At 44.0% G+C, this 23,498-nt stretch overlaps 1 protein-coding gene across 1 annotated transcript in view; it reads right to left on the bottom strand.

Moving 5' to 3' along the window:
* Positions 1 to 23,498, bottom strand: part of LOC135698746 (lutropin-choriogonadotropic hormone receptor-like) — a 129,799-nt gene that overhangs the window by 2,769 nt on the left and 103,532 nt on the right. The window contains exons 9-12 of the mRNA XM_065218870.1: positions 17,337 to 17,464; positions 16,998 to 17,249; positions 16,785 to 16,937; positions 16,557 to 16,699 (exon numbers count right to left, since the gene is read on the bottom strand). Coding sequence (XP_065074942.1) covers positions 16,557 to 16,699; positions 16,785 to 16,937; positions 16,998 to 17,249; positions 17,337 to 17,464 — 676 coding nt within the window. The remainder of the gene's footprint in view (positions 1 to 16,556; positions 16,700 to 16,784; positions 16,938 to 16,997; positions 17,250 to 17,336; positions 17,465 to 23,498) is intronic.

The raw sequence follows: 23,498 nt of genomic DNA, 5'->3' as shown, positions 1-23,498 counted from the left end.
TAAAGATCGATATCGGTCTCTTATGGTATAGATCCGAACAGTGACGGAAGTGCTTTTTTCATCTAGTCATCCGACTAATCTTATATCTTTATATTCTTGGCAAGGACACAACAGTGGTGACGTAAGGAGAACTTAATTACACGGTGTCTGTTAGAATAACTTTAAACTAAGATAATCGGCTTTCACGAAACCTTCACCATTCGAAAAAGGGGGCTTTTGACGTAGGACTACGTCTGTGATTTCTATTTGGGGGTACACTTTGGGAAAACGAAAAATGGAACATGTAACAAAATTATGAAAGATTTTGAACGTTAATAACTCAGCTGCCGCTGGACCAATTCCAATAATTTTATCACCAATCGATCAGAAATATTTCTACGCATTTGCGCAATCTTAAGACTTTATCATTTTTCAAAATGTCACTATTTAAAATTGCATGAATGTGCAACTGTTGCTATGATAGTTAAAATTATCACCGATTGCCTGCGAAAAGCGATTTCCCTAGCACAGATTTCAAAGTTGAATTCATATCATATACAATCACCGCGTGATGAGTGGTGGTGTTCTCCAGTACACAACGAAAGGCTCCCTGCAAGCAGCGAGCTGCAGCCCACATGAGCATCCAGAGAAGGAGGAAGAAGCCGCACCGCTATCAATCGGAATCAGCAGCTCTTCGTGAGTCGCTGTGGGCCATCTATGTCAAGCGCGTTATACTAGAGTATAAACAGAGAGAACCCCGCACAAATTCCTATTCCTACACAATATACAAGCTCCTGCTGCAGTTAACAAATACGATTTATTATATAAGGCCACGTAGTCCTACGTCACCATTGTGTACAACCCCACAGGGCTGTCCCTTGTAGTTTTTCCGTCATTTTGATCTACTACTAAAAAAAATCAAGATGTTCTAACTTGCTTCCTTCAGAAAGCAAATAACTGCTGCTAAGGTGCATGGTTAATTTCCGAGGATGTCTCGGATTGTGTTCGGCAGGCCGTAGAGCTGCCGCAGGTTTTCGTATTATAGACACACGCAGCGAATGTGTTCAACCGATGAGTGGATGCCACAGATGGCGCAGAATTTTCGAAACGGTGTTCCTCCGAAGTTGTGGCAGATTAAGGTGAGCCCCGTCCGCAGGTGCGACGCAACCTTTTGATCCGGATGGTTTTTCAAGTCCTCCCATTCGGGTGTGCTTCCCTTGACATTGGATATTGTGAGCGACTGGGTCTACGCCCATTCGGCTTTCCATGCATCCCGTATCACTCCAGCTATCCAGCGCATTGCGTCCTGTAAGGGAACCTGGTCTGTGTAGCGAGCAGTCAGCGTTGTTGTTGCCTAGAGTCCCACAATGTCGGTGCGTACCTCTTGCACCCAAGGATGGGTGGGGGCCTCCGACGACAGTGCAAGCACCGCACTATGGAAGTCGGTAAGGACCAGGACAGGCCAGTTGGACGGAGTTGTTGCTGCATTATAGATGGCTGTGACCTCAGCAAAGAAGACCGAGTATTGGAGTGCCAAACTGCTGCTCGTAGTTACTAGGTGCCCTGCAACGCCTATTTCCACGCCCACTTGCGAAAATGATCCATATGTACCGTAGTCTGCTGCTAGCATTTCCGCTACCGACCGTCGTAGGGTAGCAGAGTTCTATCCTGCCTTGATCCAGCTATCTACATTAACTAGAGGTGCGTGCCAACTTCGTTCTCCATGCCAGTGACACTTGTCCACTGGGGGGAAGGTTTATGTTGGTGGTCGTGTGGAGGGTTCTTTTCCCTCTCCTCGAGGAGGGAGATCCTGTCAGAGTTCGGTGATTTTGCTGAAAAAGCAGCGACCTTGATGGTAATAGCTGCGTTGAGTCGATGCCGGAAAGGAAGGGTTCCCGTTTAAACGCAGACTGCGTTGGCGGACGTCGATGGCAGAAGGCCTGATACGATCCGGACATAGGAGTTGTACATTGGAGCAAGAATTTGTGTTGGCTTATCGGTTGTCGAGCAGGTGAGTTCTAGTCCGTAGAATGGGCGACTGTCAAATATCGCTTGGGCTAGCCTAAAGCGAATCCTGTCGGAAATTTATCCGCACCAAGTTGACCCTGCTGCGACGGCTTGGAAGTGCTGTGCAATCAGAACACCTAGGATCTTGACGGTTTTCCGAAGAGGTATGACACTGTCGATGATCTTGATTGGATGACCACTAATTCTGTGACGAGAAGAACAGTTATGGCACCTGACACTTTTAGCTGCTTCTTTCTTCTTCTTCCTCGCATTTCAAACTTATTTCGTATGGCATATTAGCTTTTTGCGTGCTCTCAACTTAGTGTTCTAGATGCATTTCCACAGTTATTAATTGAGAGCTTTCGATGTCTATACCACTTTTGCATTAGTATTATTGTGTGGCAAGTAACCAACCCGAAAAATTCCTAGACCACACCGGAAATTGAACCCAGCCACCTCCAGCATGGTCTTACTTTGTAGCTGTGCCTTTACCAACTGAGCTAAGGGAGGTCCCACTTTTAGCCGCGGACAACTGAAATCCTTTGGTGCGAGCCCATCTGGCAATTGCCGAAACGCCCGCCTGCACCCTCATCCGGATGCGTGTGGGTTTAAGACCAAAGGAAACCACGAGAACATCGTCGGCGTATGCGAAGATATAGATGTTTCGAGGGATCCGATCGATCAACCCGTTCATCGCAGTCAGGAACAGTGTGACGGCGATATCTGACCCCTGTGTAACACCCGTCTCCTCGCTGAAAGGCTCTGACTGTGTGCTGCCGACCATGACACGGAACGAACGATCCGCGAGGAAGTTTTTAACAAACTCGACCATGGGACCTTTCACTCCCCAGCTGACTGGCTGCCTCAGGACGACAGGTGTCCACTAGGGTGTTTCATTTTGAAAAAAGTGATGAATTTTTGATAGGCCACCCTCCAGTTCGATTCATAGCCCCAAAATATGAACCTGTGCAAAAAATGGTAAAGATTGATGAAGGTTTAGAGGTCGCGCCAATGATTTGGATTTTGTATGGAGATTTTGGTGAATTAGTATGGGAAATTATTGATTTTCGTTTACATTGCTCTAACTTTGGTTGTAGTTGTCCAAACGTTGAAAAAAAAAAATATGTGGTTGTCATGACAATGATCAACAAGCCTGTTGTTGTTGCGATGAAATTGGCGTTGTTGCCTTGTACATATTCATCTGTCAATTTACCCTATTTTGCCATTTTTTCACATTTTTATAATTCTTGATACGCTGCAAAACTGAGCGTAGCAACTGTAGGCTTTTTGTTTATTGCCATAGCAATAACATACTAAATTTTTTCGACATTTGGACAAGTAGAAGCAAAGTTATAGCGATATAAGCGATTTTTTAAATTCTTCCATAGTAATTCCCATACAAATTTCAAATCATTGGCGCGACCTCTAAACCTTCATCAATCTTTACCAATTTTTGCACAGGTTCATATTTTGGGGCTATGAATCGAACTGGAGGGTGGCCCATCAGATATTCATCACTTTTTTCAGAATGAAGCACCCTAGTGTCCACGTTCTATTGAAGGCCTTGGAAATATCGAGGGAAACCATTTCGATGTGGCTGCCGCTGCTCTTCGCTTCCTGGAGCTTCGGGAAATACGTAGAGGTTCCGTACCCTTGTCGGAACGCGTGCTGCCGGTCGCGTCGAGAAACTGCTTTAACTTGCGATTGACCATCCTGTTTATTACCTTGGCCATACAGCATGTGAGCGCGATGGGGCGATGCTTGGAAACGTCTCCGGTGATTTTGGTGGCTTTTAATATTAGAAAGACAAGGCTCTTTTTCCACCTGTCGGGCTATGCATCATTTTGTCATAGCTGGTTGTAGAGCTCGAGTAGTTTGAACTTGCCTGGACTTCGTCATAACCGGCTAAATTACCTGTGCTAAATACGACTGAGTGTGAATTGGAGTTCCCTCCATGCTTGATTGATGCTCGTATTGAAGTCATCGTCGTAGTTGTGGATGGCAGACAGATCGGCAAAGTATCTGCCGATCTCTCTCGAAAAAACGCAGACGCTTGACGCTGAGGGCGTTGACCCTACCTCACAAATCGGCCGATGACTGAGATGCATTAATGCTATAAAGAAAGTCCATCGAGCTGGACTGCTTAGTGTTCCGGACTTCTTGACGGCACAGATTGTGAAGCTTGCGATAATTTGTGAGCGTAACCTCCAGACCAGGATCGTCAGCAGGAAGCCGCTTGACCTTCCGAAAGGCTTCCGGCTGGCCTTGACTGCCTTTTTGTATCTTCGTTCCACCAGCGAAGGGCCTTGCACTCCGGGTTACTACCAGTCTTGATCCGGGTTCCGGTGCTCCATAAGGGGCCGTATGTAAACGTCCCGTCGTATGTATACGTGGCGAAAGAAACTGCGACGGCATGGAGCTGTAGCAGGACCAGGTAGTGGTCACTGCCCTAGAGGTCAGGGTTGACACTCCACTGAATCTTCCCAGAGATGGTTCGGTGAGCTGCCGAGATGCCGATGGCTATGGCGTGCTGTCCATCAAAGAACGTAGGCTTACCGTCGTTGAGGACTATCAAGTCCTCCCTTTCGAACATATCTACTAGCATGATGCCCCTTGAGTCCGACCTCGAACGAATTTACTCTACAACTAATTATATGAAGCGTATCGCGCGTTTATTCATTGTGGATGGAACTAACCAATCATTCATTGTCATGAAAGCGGATGAATAAAACTTCAGTTGAGATTGTTGTCTCGATCAGAAAAGATGTGCTTACTATTTACTCTGCTACTTCCTGTCTTACACATTTATATAGCTACTGAAGGTAAGTTATAAAAAACTAGTGACAAACCTTATTTTCTGATTCAGAAATCGTAAATCATTTCTGACGTTTTGAGCTGGTCTAATATTTTTGGAATATTCGCATTAGAGAAAGTATTTTTTTAAGATTATTTTGAAATGGATGGTTCAGGTAAGTTTCAAGAATTAAACCTGCAATAACTGTTAGAAAGTGACTGCATATGTATGCCGATCGTAATTCATCCGTTGTTTCTTCCGGTACTTCGAATCCGCTGCTCGGCCACTCACTCTTCTTTTCGTAGAGAAACGCAGGACCTCGCATCCACCTACTATCTGGCGTACAGTTCGGGCCTTTTCCCCATTTTGTAGCTTCATCTGCAACATTGATTTTCGTTCCCAGCCATCGCCATTCCTCAATCCTTGAATGGTTTAAAATTTCGTTGACGCGGAAGGCAACATATGGCCGATACCGACGAGTGTCCGATCTGATCCACGAGATAATCGTACTAGAGTCACTCCAAAAATGTGTGCGGTTGACTTGGATTGAATGATCTTCTTCAATCGTTTATCGAAGACGCGCCCCGAGAACCGCCGCCTGCAATTCCAAGCGCGGGATTGATAGTAACTGTAGTGGAGCAACTTTAGTTTTTGAAGCAACTAGAGCACATCGTATCTGTCCACGAAAGTATGCCACGGCCGAGTATGCTTGTGCACTGCCATCGACGAATATGTGCAATTCCAGGGAATCATAACAGTTAACATCGTACCCCGAGAAGTAGCAACGAGGAATTCTCACGTTGTTCAATTCTTGCAGGGCCTGAAGCCAGAGTTTCCATGCCTTGAAAATATTCTCCGGTATTTGCTCATCCCAATCCACGTTAGCTCTCCAGACTTCTTGTATGAGGATCTTCCCTTGAATAATCAGCGAACCTACCAGCCCCAACGGATCGTAGATTTTCATGACAAAGCTCAGCATCATTCGTTTGGTTGGTGCAATCACGCCTTCGACTAATTCTTCAAGATCTCTTTGCAGGCTAAGCGAAAAGCAGAACACATCTTCCCTCGGCAGCCAAGATATCCCAAGTAGTCGCTCAAATCCACTCTGGTTGTTCATCGTGAGGTTCTTGACAGTAGCTGGGTTAACTTCTCCTATAGCCTCTAGTACTTTGGGTCTATTTGACACCCAGTTACGAATGTGGAAACCTGCCTTCCGATGGACCTCCGCCACTTCCAGAGCCAGCTCAATCGCTTCTTCCTCGGTGTTGACGCTGTCCAAGTAATCGTTGGCGTAGTGTCTATTCTTGATTGCTGCCGCCGCTCTTGGATGGTCTTGCTCGTTTTCCGCTGCATTCAGATTTTTTACATACTGCGATTGAGCTGGAGAACAAGTCGCTCCGAAGATCGCCACGTCAGATACCATAGTAGTCATAGGTTGAGATGGCGAGTTGCGGAACACGAACAATAGTGCACTTCGGTCCTTTCTTCTGATTCCGACCAGTAGGAACGTTTCTTGGATATCGCCAGAGAATGCCACTTCCCGTTCACGGAACTTAAACATAACATACAGCTGCGGAGTCAACAAATCAGGACCTTTCAACAACATCGTGTTTAAAGAGATTCCGTCTACTTTAGCCGCTGCGTCCCATATTACCTTTCCCGGTTTATTAGGGTTCAGAACCACTCCAAGGGGAAGATACCAAGTGCGGTGTGGGTCGAATTTTGTAATTTCTTCTTCCGTTACCGCATGGATGTAACCTTTTGCCTGGTAATCCGCTATTTGGAGCCGTACGCCGTAGCCCCAAGTTCTCGACGGTGTAGACTTCCGACACATCAAATTTATTTTTACCACTGGGTTCTGATATTCCCAGCTTTACCAGTTGTGTAGCGGCAATCTTTTTGTTGATTCCGCTAGTCCACTGGATACACAAGGATTGAATTTTACCATCGGCTTCAAGTTCATCTGCTATTGCCTTTTCTACTTGGGTGACCGATGATCCATCGTCCAGAAATGCATAGGTATGAACGGAACCATGCTTCCCGTATAACGTCATCGGAAGTATCTTGAACAACGTCGATGAAACAGGCTGACGATGGATGGTGACAGTAGCGTTGGTGGTAATCGTGGATTGTCCTGAGGTAGGCTCATAATGTAGAAGTTGATGATGGCGCTTTTCGCAACCGTTGACGCCGCAAACTTCACCTTCACAAGGCCAGCGAGTGTGCGAAACGAGGCATCTGCGGCACAGCTTGTTCTCTTTCACCACCTTCCAACGTTCGTTCAACGAAAGCTTTTTGAAAGATGTACAGTTCGCTACAATGTGGTCCTTTGATTTACAAGTCGGGCAGCATTTACCTCCTTCGTTTTCTTTGCCTTTGCTGTTCGTTGGTAGCTCCCGCCGTTCACTCTTGGGTTGATTACTGGACGACCCCGAATTTCTACGGTTATAGGTAGCGTGTGTATTAGACCTGTTCATTTTAAACGAAATGTTCCGAATGTAACGGGTCAACCGTGATTACTGTTCGTCATGTTAATTTGTACTTCTGTGTAAATTTTCAGCAAAATCGATGATGATTTAGAGGTGCTTCAAGTTAATTTTATGTTTTTAAGGTAATTTACGGCTTACAATATTTGTATCTCGAGACTGAAATAACGAAAACTGCTGTAACAACTTTCATAGCAAAGTTTAATGTGTCATGTATCAACTTTGTAACCAAAGGTTGACTATTCGAAGTGATTTTATTGAAGTTTGACTTAGTTTCATGCTCGAAGATATCTTAAAAAGTGAAGAATTTTAAAGTATTTGCTCTACGAATTTTCCACCCATATGATATAAAAATGTGTAGTGTACGGCATAATGTTCCTCATATTGTTCTAGAAGTTTCGTTCCAACATAGTTTTCGTGTATATTTCATAGATTGAGAGATAAAAATCAGAAAAGAGGCCGTTTAGCTAAAATTCACAAGACAACAGAACCAATAAAAGTCAATTAGATTGACAGAACATAGTTGCATTGCTCTTCAATGACGACCGATGACTGTTTCATTGATATATGATTTTTTCATAAATATGTATCCTCAGTAGACGTGTTTTTTTTTTATCAAATGCAAGTGTCACTCGAGCCATTCAAAATGTTCGTTATTTTATAAATTGCTGTTATGGTTCGAGTGACACTTGCCTTTGATAAAAAAACACGTCTACTGAGGATACATATTTATGAAAAAATCATATATCAATGAAACAGTCATCGGTCGTCATTGAAGAGCAATGCAACTATGTTCTGTCAATCTAATTGACTTTTATTGGTTCTGTTGTCTTGTGAATTTTAGCTAAACGGCCTCTTTTCTGATTTTTATCTCTCAATCTATGAAATATACACGAAAACTATGTTGGAACGAAACTTCTAGAACAATATGAGGAACATTATGCCGTACACTACACATTTTTATATCATATGGGTGGAAAATTCGTAGAGCAAATACTTTAAAATTCTTCACTTTTTAAGATATCTTCGAGCATGAAACTAAGTCAAACTTCAATAAAATCACTTCGAATAGTCAACCTTTGGTTACAAAGTTGATACATGACACATTAAGCTTTGCTATGAAAGTTGTTACAGCAGCATTCGTTGTTTCAGTCTCGAGATACAAATATTATAAGCCGTAAATTACCTTGAAAACATAAAATTAACTAGAAGCACCTCTAAATCAACACCGATTTTGCTGAAAATTTGCACAAAAGTTCAAATTAACATGACGAACAGTAATCACGGTTGACCCGTTACATTCCGAACATTTCGTTTAAAATGAACAGGTCTAGTGTGTATTCACATATGCCTTATCCTTCGGTCTCGGTTTCTCCTCCTTTGGATTTCTTGCTGTCATACATTGGTTTGTAATACCACTAGTAGCAGATGTAACTTTTCCCATGTACTCACCAAAAGCGTTCAAATCGACAACAGGTAAATTCTCTTGATAGAGTGCCCAGCTAAATTTTATTGTTGCTGGCAGCTTATCAACGAGCTCCTGAAGAGGGAAAGGGTTGGAAAGGTGGTTATCCATGCCAACAGCCTTTAGATGTCCGCATAAATTTTTGGACAACTAACCCAAACTGGACTAGTGTTTCCAGTCTTTCCGCCTTTGGCACTGCAATCGCTCGCACTTTGGCAACCATGTTATGTACGATATGTTCAGGCCTCCCATACAAGGTATGTAGCGTGGAAAGAATTTGTGGCACGGTCGACGGATGAAGAAGGAAACTACTAACTGACTCCTTTGCCGCACCTTTGAGGGAACGTTGCAAGCGTAGTAGATTTTCCGAGTCTGAGTAGCCACAAACTTCGTTGGAGTGCTTGTAGCTACTTATGAAGAGTGGCCAGTCATTTGGATCCCCAGAGAAAACCGGAAGCTCTTTTGGAATAACATGCCTGGCAGCTAGCTGATGATGTGTTGGACCGTATTGCACTAGTGGGAACTGATTATGATGGAAAGGGTGAAACTCCGGAGGGCGGTACGGATTGAACTGTGACTGACCATGTGGTCCTACGTAAGAAAGCCCAAACGGATTGAGCTGTGGTTGACCCTGTGGTCCTACATAAGAAGGCCCTAACCCCTGAATACAGTACAGTAAACGTATGAGGCGTTCCTATTCTGTCTAACGAACTAACGATACTGGGATCGGGTGTCGAAGTATGGGAGAAGTTATTTATTTCCTTACGCTCCAATTGGGGAGTACGATTTGTACTCACGTGCCTCGTTGGCTGAGTGGATGCCACTGGTGCCACTTGTTGTGGCTCCGTTGCTCGAAATGGACGGCTCTGCTCTCGTAGGCGAAGTAGTTCTTGATGGTCTGCAAGTTGCTGCTCTAACGAACGAAATCTTCGTCGGTCTTCGTCTCTTTCCGCTTGCTCCTGCTGCCTTGCTGCCGCCAGGGTCTGGTACTGTAGATTACAAGCTGCATATGCAAAGCGTTTTCAGCCTTGAGTAATTGGTTCCGTTCTTCCGTACGCTGTTGTTCCAACTGCTTCAACTTGTTTGCGCCTCAAATCGTTCTCCTCCTGATGTTTCGTTGCTATATCACGCTGCCTTTGCAAGTCATCTTCGATTTGAAGCAACCGTTGTCGTTCCAGATCGCGCTGCTCCTCCGCGCGTTTGAGGTGATCTACCAGCTCACGCTCACGTTGCTCATGACGCTCCAGTTCAACATCGTGCTGAAGTTGCAGCTCAAGACATTGCTGCTTTCTCCGCTCACTGGTTTTGCGGTGCCAAACATCGTATGGAGAGGAGTTTCCCATAAGCTTCGGAACGATCTTCGGAATCGTGCTGGTTCTGGATTGCATCGGATTAATTCCAATCATCCACTGTGCAACCCTAGACTCTTCCAGTAGGCGAGCATATGGTTAAATGTTCGCTAACTGCAGCTTTGGAGAAATCAAATGGTTTTTTGGATTCCGATGTTGATTGTTTGCCGAATCTGACTCGTTCTCCGGGCTTTCGCCGGTGGTTACACTATCGGTGGTACGCGGAATAGAAATTACATCCCCTTCAATATCAGATATTCCGCTATTCATCAACGGAGTTGACGTACCGACGGGTGTTGGTGTCACTTGATCGATGTTCTTAGCATCAGTCACGTTTCCTGCCACGCTGACTCGGTTGATACCAGTGGGCTTCACATGCTGCTCAACCCATGCTTCCACCTTTTGGATGCTACTCCTGCTACTATGCCGACTACGTGTGCTGGATACTTCATCGTCCTGCTGACGGAGCAGCTCATGCTTACGAGCAATGTACTTCTTTTCGCGTTCTAGTTTGTCCTTCATCGCCTTATCGATCAGCAGTTTTTCCATCTGTATTCGTTCCTCCCCCACTTTCTCCTGTACTTGCCTTTCTTCCTCCAATCGATCTAGATCACGGGCTATCTGAGCTCTCCGTGCACTAGAGACGCTGGACCGTCCAGCAGTAGAACTAGCAGGTGGTGGGGGTACCTTAGGGGAACACTGCGCACACACAAAGTCTTTTGAGCGTACCGTAATCGTGTCAACATTCGCGCACGAGAAATGGTACCAATGCTTACAGCCTCCGCATTAGACCATATTAAGCTCGTCATTATTGGGTCGACCACATCTTGCACACTCACACTCATTTCCGTGCTCAAGATCGATCACCGAAGGTACAAAACTATCATCCGCTGTCGTGTCCGGATCGTCAATCATCACACAAGCGCCGTATCCAGATTGATTACGGTTTCCCGCTGCATCTTGGGTGACCTTGGTTCTAGATCGGATCTGATCGCTGCACCTTGTGGCGATAATTCTTTGAGAATGTTGCGAGAATTTATTATTCGGATTTCGTTGAAGCTACTCGTCTTTGCGATGAGATCTGCTCAAAGCTGTAAATGTTTATTATATATATTTATTATTTAGGAACATTTTAGGTTAATTTAGTTTAATTTACTTACAATTAGACTCCTATTAAGTATTTCACTAAATATTTCTCAGCAACAAATTCTATATACTATTAGGTTTCAACCTATAATTTATTTACTAATTATGATTTAAATAGGTATGAGAAAATATAATTTAATTCACTTTATCAATTTCGTTCACTACAACAATGATGACAAATCGTTTTCTGATTGCTTACTTCTAATTGACAACCCATGTCCTACCACTTTTCCACACACAAACTCTCATGTCGGTTCGAGGGCCTGTCCAGTGGCAACACATTGACTTATGTATAAAATCAATCTTGTTGGCAGCATACCACTCCAGAACCACCTAGAAGTAGAGGCAGCTGGCCAATGACTTTGCCCCGATGCTTGCGAATGAACGGCAATACACGCTTTTTCAGGCATTCTTCGATGTAAACTTGGGATGTCATCGTCGAGGATGTGACGAATGATTTTGTTTTCAGGCCACAACTGCAAATCGCTTGCCAAATAATGACCTTCTTCGTGAACTTGTCGGCAAACACGAACTTCCCGGCACATCCCACGTCCAGTTGCGATGTTAAATTTTTGACCGGGAAGCTGCTTAAAATTGAGTTTGACGTATGTTTCGTCATCGATCAAAGTGCAGCCCTTGTGTTTCGTCAAAACACGTTCGTACAAGAGCCTTGCAAGCCTTTTTTCCACGGAATTCTGCTTCATGTGCCGGTTCGGATGTTTACTGGCTTTGTACGACTTGTATCCTTCCCTGGCAAGGATGTTCCGCATCGTTTGAAAGTTGGCGTTGTACCTTCTGGCACCATCTCGGATCGAAAGACCGGGGTTGGCTTTAACGCACCTCAACACCTTGCTGCGCGGCTGACGATCCCTGGTTCCAGTTTTTTCGAAGGTCCGCTGATTCCTTTCCACACTCAGAGTTTCTTGTAGGTTTTGAGCACTCGACACACTGTTGTTTTCGGCATTTTCAGCATTTTAGCCAGCTTGGAGCCGAACCACTGCGGATTTTCCAGGTGTTTGTGCACGATATTTTTTCTTCTTTCGAGTTCCATTTGACGTTATTTCAGAACGTGATCGACTACTTTGATCAAACTTGCACCAGTTGTTCTCAATAGAAGTGTAAACAAACCGCTGTCAAAGACTTTTGATTTCGCAAGGTGCGTTCCAATTTACTTTTAGTCAGCCTTTATGTTCACTAAGTTGATTTTTAAGCGGGTGGCCACATTGCACATAGGGGCAGAATGGTACTTTTGTTGGACAAAAATCGTAGCGCGCCACCCCTGCATCTTAGAGATTTGGTGCCTTGGGCAAAGTTGTTCAAGTGGTTAAGGACTATCTAAAGACGTCAAAATGTTAGTTTTAGATCACGCCGTTCAGGTGGCGCCACCTCTAACTTTTTATAGAACATCATAGCGAAAAAGTTTTTTAAGCAAAGTTGTTTGTTTTGACATTTTGAACAACTCTTTTGAAGACGTCAAAAATCCACAGCCTACTTCAAGCGCGATATTTGAGATTTTTAGTAATATTAATTGAAAACCAGTTTTTTCTTCAATTTAATGTACTTACGCAGATAAAATAAACTTAAATGTTGCTTTTTAATAAAAATATGCATTTTCCCAAGCATTTATTGTGACATACTTATTAAAGTAAATGATTTAACAGCATATTTCAACAAAATAAGCAAAAATTCATGCAAACTTCTATGTTCTATAAAACAAAAATGAGCAAAAAGTAGCAGCTCATTTTCACCTCACAAGCTCTTCAGTGCTTACCGATAACTATTCTGCAGAGCACTGGACCGGGCACAACAAGGCATTTTTATTTCACAGTGTTGAAAATACTAGATTAACAAAAAAAAAAAACAGTTGCACTTGTGGATTGCTATTTTCTCTACATGACATACCAAAATAATCAAGTAAGCCTTTAAGTAATTTTGGTTTTGTTTGAATCTTAAAAATGATTAGATTTCAAGTTCATGTGTTGTTGTTGTAGTAGAAATAAAATATAAAATGCATCTGTAACATTTATTATATTATAAAATAAGGTTTACTCTTCAGAAATACCCTCGTTATCAGCATCACTATCGTCTATATCATTAACACTGTTTGCATCATTTGATAGCTGCAGAAAAGTGCTACCATAGTCGGTTTTAGATCTCTGTGTTTATTGATCACGGGAGTTCTCATCGATGACAAAACAGGATCATAAGTTATCATTAAATCGTTGAAAATATCCTGCATTGTATCCTTCCGACTAGTGTGTCTGCTCTTCCATTCCCGGAAATGTCAGAAATCCTTATTTCGGGCCTCTTGTGCCTCCTCTGACAGCATGCCGATTGGTAGTAATGCAATTTCGATTGCATTGGATCCGTGTACAGGGTGCGTGACGAATTTTTGCAGTAAATTTCAAATAGTAATTTCTCATGCTTGTGCATCATGATTTAGATATATTTGGCAGCACTGGATAGCTTATACACACTTAGACATTATTATTTTTACACGAGACGTAATTCAGCTTTGACGTAAATCATGGAACGTAAACAAACATGGCATGTAAAATTAAGTGTCCTGAAACTGAAACATTTGCAACTAGACAAAAAGTGCGTTTGATTGAATTGATTTTCTCGTCCTTTTCAACTGATTCTTATGTCAAAAGGGCCGCTTGCATGTGTCGGTCTCAGGGCACTGAAATTTACATTTCTTTTTCGTAGTGTGTACTGTTAGGTGTATGATTTAAACAAACAATGTTGAGTAAACGTAAAGATGTCGAAACAAGAGAGCAATCTGTCAGCCGTTGTTGCTTTGTTGCGCGCCGGAGTATGCATGAAAGAAATAATTCGGTCGGTAAATGTGTCTGAAAGAACAGTGTATAATATTAAAAAAGGCTTAGGAAAGTGATAAGACGGAGCACCTGCTCATACTGCTAATAAAGCACAGAAATGGCTTACGGAAAATATTTCGTCAATTTGGGAGGAAGAAATTTGGCCCCCAAGCAGTCCCGATATCAATCCGTTGGATTATTGTGTATAGGGCGTCGTCCAACGGGATACCAATAGAACCCCTCACACCACACTTAAGTCGCTAAAAGCTAAAATCAAGGCAGTGATGACATCTATGGATCGAAACATTTTAAAACGTGCATACTGCAGTTTCCGGAAGCGTCTAACTACAGTCGTCGAAAGGGAAGGCAATTTTTTTTGAATAAATTTACTTACAACTTCCATATGTTGCGAAAGAAAATAAATCGTACAAAATTCATTGCTAGAATAACTAACTGGTGTATTTTTTCTCAAATATGCCATTTACTGCAAAAAATCGTCACGCACCCTGTATAAACACTTTGCTGGCATGGGATACCAACTGTAGAGCTTTACATAAAGTTTTGCTGTATCTAAAGCGAATGTTCGGAAGGTCTCCACATGAATAGCATACCCACAGTATAAACGCTGTCCTAGTATCAATATATCAATAGTATCAATACCTGAAATTTATCGAGCAATAAACAATGTGTGTCATACTTTATGTGATTCAATTCGACAACCTAAAACATGAAAATATAAGATATGATACTTGTGATTTCACTTGTCTTTGATGGATTCGAAAAAAATCTCCGCACTGTTCTGGATATCCGTTTTCGTTTCTCAATAGCTTCCTTCACCGATTGCGTTTTGTGATGCAATATTCATGCAGCCACTTACTTGATTGCACAGATATATCGTTAATAGCTTCCGATCTTCCCACGTCTAGACATCCTTTCATCCACAACTCATAACTTTTTTCAAATGTTGGCTGGCTCTAATGTTGGCCTATGGTTCTAAGATTTGGCCCATCACTAAAAATCTACTATTTTTCAATTTTATCTAGATGAACGCGTCATTGGGACGGTACTAATGAATGTTTTTGGTCGCTATTGAAAATTTAGTCGATTGATGAATTTATGTATGGGCGTATGGGCCCAAATTAGGGGCATTTAGGCCGACATGACATCCATTTCCTCTCCGACCACTTTTCTCCCATCTCTTTTTTATTTCTCCACAACACCTTATAACGTTCTTTCTTATAAGCTTCAAGATTTCAGGGTTTACCCCAATTAAAGTGGACGTTTGTAATCTTTCGCAGATATATTTATGCCTGCTCTTCCAGGAAAGATTTATATTTTCACTCAAGAGATTGAACACTTCTCTTCTTGTGACGCAAAACATTTTTGAATGACAATCACTGTCTGAGAAAACAAACAAACAATTCTAGGCTAACCTGATGATATCGATATGTCACGTAGAGACAATGTAAAATGTAAAAAAAATTGATTTTTTTGTTATGTATGCAAATCAAGTATTTTCAACACTGTGAAATAAAAATGCCTTGTTGTGCCCGGTCCAGTGCTCTGCAGAATAGTTATCGGTAAGCACTGAAGAGCTTGTGAGGTGAAAATGAGCTGCTACTTTTTGCTCATTTTTGTTTTATAGAACATAGAAGTTTGCATGAATTTTTGCTTATTTTGATGAAATATGCTGTTAAATCGTTTACTTTAATAAGTATGTCACAATAAATGCTTGGGAAAATGCATATTTTTATTAAAAAAGAACATTTCAGTTTATTTTATCTGCGTAAGTACATTAAATTGAAGAAAAAACTGGTTTTCAATTAATATTACTAAAAATCTCAAATATCGCGCTTGAAGTAGGCTGTAGATTTTTGACGTCTTCAGAAGAGTTGTTCAAAATGTCAAAACAAACAACTTTGCTTAAAAAACTATGATGCTTCTATAAAAAGTTAGAGGTGGCGCTACCTGAACGGCGTGATCTAGAACTAACATTTTGACGTCTTTAGATAGTCCTTAACCACTTGAACAACTTTGCCAAAGGCACCAAATCTCTAAGATGCAGGGGTGGCGCGCTACGATTTTTGTCCAACAAAAGTACCATTCTGCCCCTATGTGCATTGCCCCATTGGCAAAATTGCCCCACTTTTCCCTACAGCTTTCCATTATATGAATATTTGCCAGGCCTCGGCTCCAACCATCATATCTTCAAGCCATCCGTTTACCAGCAGCAAAATACGTTAAAGAATGCAGCAACATAACCACAAACGATGTTTCGTGGAAACATGCCAGACAATTACCATGTTAATTATTGCAGCCAATTAGTACCTAAACAATCAAGGATTCCCTCACCCTAAACCACACAATTTCATGAAATTGCCACATAAGAGCGTATAGTACTTCAAAGAACACACACACGCACGCACATCATTTACCATTATTGTTCACTTATGGATGATTAGATCCAAATATATAACCATTTACCACCACAAATCCCCCTGATTAGCTTACCGTACTGCCAGTCGAAGGCGAAATTGAAGTACTCTCCCATCGAGTGCGCATCGATGGAGGCAATCAGCAGCAGGTACAGCCCCATACACAGGTCCGCAAAGGCCAGGTGGCAGATGAGGAACTTCGGCACGGTCAAATCAGTCCTAAAAATATCAAATTCAATTTAAGGTAATTGGAGGTAATTATTTACTCCGTCCTCCACTCAATGTAGATAGGCTGGCAACATACCTGTTTGAAAATAAGACCACCAACACCGCAACGTTGCCGAACACCGCCAGCAGGACCACCACCCAAACGGATCCCCGCAACCAGTGCGAGCCCATAACATCCTCGCAGGGATTCAACGCGTCCGGCATTGGGTAGCATTTTACATCGATCGTCCTGAAACAAGCGGAAGGCAGACAGGTAATAATGACACGCGCAAATGATAGCGGTACTCACGTGGGGGTGAGATTCCCACAGAGGGCTTCCATCGATGAGGTTTGCACTTCGGTTTCGTGAAACACTCCGGGCAGGGGGTTCTCGGTGTACTGGTCGGTGTACACGTCCTCCCGCATGATGGTGTCGATGGGGAGCCCGGTAATGGGTTGAAAATAGCTATCACCCAGCGCGGAATGTTCGCTCTTCTGGGGGCTCACGCCGTCATCTAGACTATTTGGGTTCGCTTCATCTGCCCGGAAATTGATGCTCTTTCTGGGAAAACAATAGGTAAACACAATTTAACTGCGTTGCAGCAGAGTGGGCTCAGCTGCATAAGCTAATATTGACAGAGAGACCTACCTTGCTAGCAACCGCCACCAACTGCCGGGGCCTTCGCCTTCGGACGGTGGAGGTGGATAAGCGTAACGTTTTTCCCGATGCCAACCATCGGTCAGATCGGATCTCGACTGTTCACCAACTCGTTTGGTCTGGAAAAGAAAAATGGATAACAAGAAGGCCGGATCTAATTATATTGCATCGGGAAAAAAAAAATCAATATGTCAACATTATTGAATTATTTTAAAAATATAACACTTCAATCCAATGTACATCACACTTGGATCTCAAGCTGTTTGGGACATGGAAATTCAATGTTTTGCACTTTGAAGTCATTCACTACGTTTTTAGCAACCAGGCTCATGAACTTTCTTTCAATATTATTGTTTTTTTTTAATTAAATTCTAATAGAGATTAACTTACTCATCTATTTTATTGTTCCAATTGATTAACTCGAAACTACTTTATAACATATCTATACATACGTCTACAACCTAGAACTGTAGGATTTTGCTTCGTAACTTGTCGACTGTTCTGGAAACAGCGGGTTGATTCTCATTCTCCTGGTCTTAAATCAATCTAAAATTAAGTTATTCTTACTTTAAAATGAGTGATATCTATTTTTCCCCCTCCTGGACTTCGTGGGATGCAAGATCGTTAAGGAACAGGGGTCGAGCGATAACTTCGCACTCTCCCCGCCGGGCCATAGGAAAGGAAAAAAAGGTCATTGAACCCCATGGCCAGAGCGTTCGTACCGGATAAGGCCTCGCGCAGTCGGGGCCCCACCGATACGGAAGCTATGGTTCAACCGAATCTGGTGGACTCTCCCATCGCCACATCGATATGTCCCCCCACAAACAGGCCCATCCGATTGGTTTACAATAATCCGAGGGATGGGATGGGATGCCCTCATGGCCGCAAGAAGGTACGACCAGTGGAGGACCAGTCTCGGTAGCCTCACCCTACCATCAGCTGGCCCATCACTGGATCCGTCCCATTACCCAGCGGCTTCAGTATCTCTGCCGGCAGCGGGGTTCCCATTGACAGCTTCTATCGGCGGAGCTCTGCTGCAGTCCGCTCACAAGCCGAAAAGCTCGAAACCGGACACCAAACACATCCACATCCTACCCACCAACACGTGGTCTACCGAGTTCCTCCACCGGCTCGCACTCTGCAGGCTCTGCACAGGCGCTGCAATCGAACATCAACGGACCCAACTCTGCAGCCAATTCTTTTCTCTCTGGGTCATCCTTTGCCATCCAGTGGAACATCAACGGGTTTTACAACAATCTAAGCAATCTAGAAGTTCTGGTACGGGAACACTCACCGATTATTTTGCCCATACAAGAGGTGCATCGTACAACCGTTGAAAGGATGAACCGATCCCTCACCGGTCAGTATCAATTGATCTTGGGATGCAATCATAACAGTAAACACGGCACGGCCATCGGGATCAAAACTCCAGTATCCTTTTCCACGATTCAGCTCTACACTGACTTACCTGTAGGTGCGGTCAGATTGGAATACCCGTTTCCGATTGCAGTGATCTCAGTGTATCTGCCCTGTTAGATAATTACGAACCTACCTGTAAAACTGTCCGACTTGTTCTCTCGCCTGGAAGGCCCTATCCTCTTTCTGGGAGATGTCAACGGGCACCACCAAGCTTGGGGTGACCCCTCTAATAACCGACGTGGTATAGAGGTACTGGAAGTAGCGGAATCAGCTGATCTAGTGCTCCTCAACTACGGCTCACCCACATACACTAGCGGACAGAGACAATCTGCCATTGATATCTCTCTTACTAGTTCAAACATCGCCCACCGTTTTTCGTGGAGTGCAAAGGAAGATCCGATGGGCAGCGACCACCACCCTATAGAAATCAGAATCGACTGCAAACCCCCCGAGGCATCCCGCAGGCCACGTTGGCTATACGAACAAGCCGACTGGGTCTGCTTTCAACAAAATATTTCAGAGGCTCTTAGCGCTACACAGCCATCTGATCTTGAAAGCCTGATCGTCGATACCGAAGTCCAGCCCAAACCCTGGGCGTAGACCCCTCCATGGGTGGTCCCCTAAAGTCAAGGCAGCCACTAAGGGTAGAAGAAAAGCCCTTCGGGCTTTGAAACGCCTTTCTATAGCTCACCCGGACAGATCTCAAGCAGCTGAATACTACCGACTAAAAAGAAATGACTGTAGGCAAATCATCAGAGACGCCAAGAAAAATAGCTGGGAGGAATTCCTTGAGGAAATCAACGCTAACCAAACGACTACTGAACTATGGCGTCGTGTGAACGCCCTCAGCGTCCACTTGCCCAACGGGTTTACACGGGACCCACAAACAATCGCAGAGGCGCTTGACGATCACTTCGAGGCACTATCTGCCCTTGCCAGCTACGACGAAAGCTTCGTTCTTAGAAACAAAGTATCCCGACAGAGCCTTGACAACATCACCATTCCAGGTACCTCTTCCATGCCATCGATTAACGCCCCATTCCAAGCTGCAGAACTCGACCTAGCTCTCCTATCAGCTTTGGGTCATTGAGTCTCTGTGAGAGAAACAGAGTTGCGACCTATCACAATCACGATCGTCAAACAGCTCATGGTAGTAACGCTTTGTACAATCCTATCAATGTGCTCATCGAAGCTCTCTCCATGACCATCCATCAAGTTGACGAAAGAAGTAAAAAGCAACTGGTGAATGTAGTCTTCGGTTGTGATCCTTCGCCGATCTGGTCATTCCCAACAATCACGACACTCATTTGTGCTTGTTTTGAAGCAGTTGCTGCTTTGCTGGCTTATGTGAGTATGTTGGTGAGTGAGCCCAACAGCTTCCGTTTAATGTTGCCTACTTTGTTTGGAACTCACACAGTCGCGCCTGCCGAGACGAACTTGGAATGCGTAGGCATTGTTTTCATTTTCTTCTGTCGTTTCGCTTTTTCTCATGATCGTACTGCAGAAGTCTTCACTGTTTTCGTTGTGCTTTTCATCATCAGCAGCGAGTGGAACGTTTTGCTTGTGAGCAGCGACCATTATTTGTGATTGTTGTTTGTCATGGCTCTACCTCTCACTGCTTGATGAACCAACATATAGAGTTGTTGTTATTCACATCGTCGTGATTTTGCGCTGCTAAATTTGTCCTTTTTTTATCACACGGGCTATCATTATTCGTGTTTTTCCGTTCGATATACTTGTAATATTGTACTGGTTGTTAGTGGAAAGTGTAGTTCGTTACGATAATCGGCTAATTAGAGCATATTTTGTGTTGTGAAAACAGTGAAAAAATTATCCAATCGGACATATTGTACACGACCAGCATTGGGCGATCTCGAGAATCCAATTCCTCTTTGCGTATTAGAGCATCTCCACCGCTGTTTCTAAATCACTTTTGGAAACTGAGTCAGCATGACTTCCGCCTGTGAACAATGCGCTAAGCCAGTTAAAGGCGATGAAGAATCCGTCTCCTGCATGGCTATTTGCGACAGGATGATTCACCTAAAGTGCGGCGGCACAAAGCTGAATAAGGCTTTCCTGAACATTGTCCACACTAGCCCGAACCTGTTTTGGATGTGTAACGAGTGCGCGAAGCTGATGAAATGTGCTCGATTCAAAACTGCTGTCTCGTCGTTTGGCAGTGTGATTAATTCTATCACCGAGAGACAGGAAATCGCACACGCTGAGCTTAGGAAGGAAATGGCTAAACAAGAACAGCAGATCGCTCAGCTATCAAAACGAATCGCATTGACAACTCCGACAAACTCTGATTTCATGCGTCAACCGCCATTAAAACGGCGCCGCGATGAAAGCTCGCTCACTAGCAAACCACTTGTTGATGGTTCTAAAGCAGTAACAGGTGACAATGCCTTTACCGAGGTCCTTACTGTCCCTGAACCCACCGAGCTGTTTTAGCTGTACCTTTCTCGTATTCATCCTAGCATGAAATCGAAATCAATCGAGAAGCTGGCGAAAGGTTGTGTACAGTGCGAAGATCCGATTAAGGTTGTGCCGCTAGTCAAAACAGGAACCGACATCAGCCGTATGAGCTTCATCTCGTACAAAGTCGGAATGGATCCCAAACTACGCGAAGCTGCTGTTAGATCGGATACATGGCCGAAAGGAATTTTGTTCCGTGAATTTGAAGACGGTTCAAAAAACATGTGGTTTCCTCGTTTGAACACGCCTACCATCACGATCTCTCCTATTACGGGACCTTCCGAGTTCTCAACTCCCATTTCCGGACTAGACCCAGTCTGCTGATTCAGTGAATCGGAGCGCTGTAGATCAGAACGCAATGCCTGTCGCATTATGGGAGACCTCGAACCACTCGATCCAGTCGCGCTAGCTGTTTCCCGCCATCAAAGTCGTTCTATTTCCTGCCATCAGAGTCGTTCTGGCCCTGCGGTCGAGTTCGGTGGTGGGGTCTCCCAAGCATCGTCTTCAGGCAAGTATGCATACATTAGTTACAGTCATTTGCCTGATCAGTTTCCGTGTTCCAGTGCAACGCTTCAAGCACCTGCCGGCTGTTTCCAGTTGAGAAGCACTTCTGATACTGCTCATTCACAACATCCACTTTACTGTTCGAACAATCCTAATTCATCTCCGGGACGCACAATAGACCGCTCTTTGGAAGCTCCTGGTTACTCCAGCCCAGTCGTGCCGATTCCCGCCAGCGTTCAGCATAGTCGTCCTGGACCTGTGGCTGGATATGAATCAGGAGTCTTCCACCTTGCCTCTACAAGCAAGTACAATCAATATATTAACTATTCACTGCCTGATGCCGATCAAATTTTCAGCAATTCTAACTATGTTAGTCATTGTGATGATGCCTCTGTAACTCCTAATCCTGGAAACCCGGAACGCGCCGTAGAAAGCCCCATGGAAGCCTTCAATCCCTCCGTCTCAGTCCTGCCATCAGCAGCCTTCGTTCATCATAGTCGTTCCGGACCTGCTGTCGGATGCGGAGAGGGGGTCTTCCAACCCACTCACTATGGCTAGTATCCAATGAGACTTGATGATGGTCAGTTATTGCCTGATGTATCTGTGATTTTCAGGGAGAGCAGTCGTTCGATTCCTTGTCGCAAGCAGGACGTCGTGATCTTCTACCAAAACGCCGGTGAATGAATTCTGATGTTGAAGAGTACCGGCTAGCTGTATCGGATCGTTGCTACAATATTATTGTCCTGTGCGAAACGTGGCTCGATTATCGCGATACGCTTTCCAGTCAAGTCTTCGGTCCTGACTACAAGGTCTTTCGTTGTGATAGGAATCCTAACAACAGACGTAAATCTACTGGTGGAGGTGTCCTTGTAGCTGTCCGTAGCGGGTTGGAGGCAAAGGCCATCGAGAACGATTCATGGAACAATGTGGAGCAGGTTTGGACAGCCATCAATCTGGGTGATCGCACACTATTTCTATGCGCTCTGTACATTCCACCTGATCGAGTTCGCGACAATGAACTCATCGATACTCACTGTCGGTCAGTTTTCACAGTTGTCGAAAGTTCCACTCCAGTTGATGAGATGTTCATTTTTGGTGACTTCAATCTGCCAGGCGTTTCGTGGAGTCCATCTCATAGCGGATTCCTGTATCCAGATCCTGATAGCTCTACATTTCACGCAGGAGCTATCAGCCTTCTCGACAACTACAGCGCAGCGACGCTCTCTCAAATTAACCATGTAGTTAATGAAAATGGTCATAGTTTGGACCTCTGCTTCGTGAGCACACAGGACAGGGCTCCATCAATTTCCTCGGCTCCTTGTGCACTAACTAAGCAAGTTCCACATCACCCTCCTCTAATTGTCACTGTTGATGACAAACTCGTGCGTGATTTCGGCGACTATACTGCTACGGTTTCTTATGACTTCCGTAAAGCTGACCACCGTAGCATCATAGATGTATTGTCTAGCATGGTATGGGAGAACATCCTTGATCCAGATGACGTTGAGGCTGCAGCGCAAACCTTTTCACATGTCTTGGCATATGTCATTGACAGACACGTCCCGAAAAGAACTCACCACAAAGTGTCTCACCCTCCCTGGCAGATGAGAGAGCTACGTAGGTTGAAGTCAATCAAGAGAGCAGCATTGAGAAGATTTACGAAGTATCGCACGCTTCCTCTGAAACTACATTATGTGAGGCTGAATCACATGTACCAGCGAGTCAGTCGTGATAGCTTTTCAAGTTTCCAAC

The sequence above is a fragment of the Ochlerotatus camptorhynchus genome, unplaced genomic scaffold (genome assembly GCF_037179485.1).
Source record: "Ochlerotatus camptorhynchus isolate MF236.1 unplaced genomic scaffold, CSIRO-AGI_Acam_v1.1 ptg000094l, whole genome shotgun sequence".
Lineage (NCBI taxonomy): Eukaryota > Metazoa > Arthropoda > Insecta > Diptera > Culicidae > Ochlerotatus > Ochlerotatus camptorhynchus.
The sequence above is the reverse complement of the archived record's forward strand: the minus strand, read 5'-3'. Positions and strand labels throughout refer to the sequence as shown.